At 32.1% G+C, this 1,660-nt stretch overlaps 1 protein-coding gene across 1 annotated transcript; it reads right to left on the bottom strand.

Moving 5' to 3' along the window:
* Positions 1 to 597: 597 nt before the first annotated feature.
* On the bottom strand, positions 598 to 1,156 carry LOC143598442 (dynamin-related protein 3A-like). The gene is made up of 3 exons (XM_077076652.1): positions 1,076 to 1,156; positions 941 to 1,000; positions 598 to 853 (listed from the first exon to the last, which is right to left on the bottom strand). Exons 1-3 carry the CDS (start codon positions 1,136 to 1,138, stop codon positions 752 to 754), a joined length of 225 nt encoding a protein of 74 aa, XP_076932767.1. The 5' UTR covers positions 1,139 to 1,156; the 3' UTR covers positions 598 to 751.
* Between the last annotated feature and the right edge of the window lie 504 nt (positions 1,157 to 1,660).

Genomic DNA, 1,660 nt, shown 5'->3' with positions numbered 1-1,660 from the left:
TTAATGAAAATCAACTAAGGGTATAAAATTCAAAGGTAAATTATCGTTTTTTTCAACTTTTTTGTAAATTAATCATTTTTTTTAACTTTATTGAAAATCATCGGACACAACTATGTTCACTGAAAAAGTATCGTTTTTTTTTCCTACTTTTTTAAATTTTCACATAGTAGACGAAATTCATTTGAAATGCGTCTGATGAGATGAATTTCAAAAAAACATGAAAATCATTTTTCTTGAAACATCATGTGACGGATAACTTTCATTCCAAACCAATGGTTTTCTAGAAGACTATTTTGAAACTTCATCCAAAAATACTCTTACTTTTTCTAATATAAATTTGGATTTATCAATCACTAAAGGATTTAATTTAATCAACGGTTGTGGCCATGTGGGTGAGTTTTTAGAGATTCTACGACTTACAAATACGCGGGTTTTAAAAACTTTAAGAATTAATTATGGCCATACATTTATTAAAATATTTGTAAACATATCTTTGTATGTAATTTGTATGTAAGCATACAAAGATATTAGATATGTCACAGGCATGTCACATAATTTACATAGAACAATATCAGGTGAGCTTAATTCACATTTTTTTTGTCAAGCATTGCAGAAACTACCAATTCAAAGTTTAACAAGAAGTTTTCAAATATCCAAACCAAATTTACTGGTAACATTCAAGAAACTACCGGTTTAAAGATAAACAAGAAGTTTTAAATATGCGAACCACGTTTATTGATAAAGTGTAGCCCTAAATCGCAATCCCAGCAAGCTCCTTTGCCAAAGAACCAGGTGTAGAACTAAAGAACGATTTAAACCCTTGTAGCACGATGTTAAGATGATGTACTAAAATCTGCAAAAACATAATAAAAGAGTTAGAATAGAATTGATTTTAACACCACCAAGTACCAAGTGCTTAACCAGATTGCAAAATATATACCAGGTTCACTTCTGTCGCCAGCTGAGGCACTCCACAACGACCAGCGATCTTATCATAAGCCTAGACCATGAAAATTAGTTATCAGCTGAAGAACGTACGAGCCATAACCACGAAAAAATAGTTAAAATGTTAAACCGGATGACTGCGAAAGAATGCCTCCTCAGCTGCAATTGCATCTTTAATGGTCCGGTTCAGCATAATATCCTATTTACAAATTTCATTATGTATTAAAACAGCTAGTGTTAAAACTTAAAACAATGATAATATATATATATATAGTACCTCTTGACTAAGAAATGTAACAGGTAACAATTGTCAGATTACCAAATAAAAAAAAATAAAACTTTGATTTATGTGTAAGATTTGCACCTTTGTTAAAACACCAATAGTTGGGTAACCTGACAGAATAAAATAAAATGGTCATGTTAAAGAGACGGACAGTCTTAGTTATAAGTCAAATTACATGAGAGATGATAAGCACTGAATTAATTACCATCTGGATCAACATTTCCAGCGATCCGAATTGCGTCTGAGTTGGAAATATCAGTATTTGCTGGTACCACAGCAAGAATTAAAGTGTTAGGATTCTTGAGGTATGACATTATCATTGCTGTAACACTATCAGAAGAATGCCAGGCAAATCAACCAGGGTTATGTCGAGAAATAACTCCTCCTGCTTCCCTGTCAGTCTCAGCCTAGAGGTGTTTTCCAGATAACAGA

This window comes from Bidens hawaiensis, unplaced genomic scaffold, assembly GCF_021521415.1.
Source record: "Bidens hawaiensis isolate Kalapana, Puna unplaced genomic scaffold, B.hawaiensis_p1.1 tig00050207_1, whole genome shotgun sequence".
NCBI lineage: Eukaryota > Viridiplantae > Streptophyta > Magnoliopsida > Asterales > Asteraceae > Bidens > Bidens hawaiensis.
The sequence above is the reverse complement of the archived record's forward strand: the minus strand, read 5'-3'. Positions and strand labels throughout refer to the sequence as shown.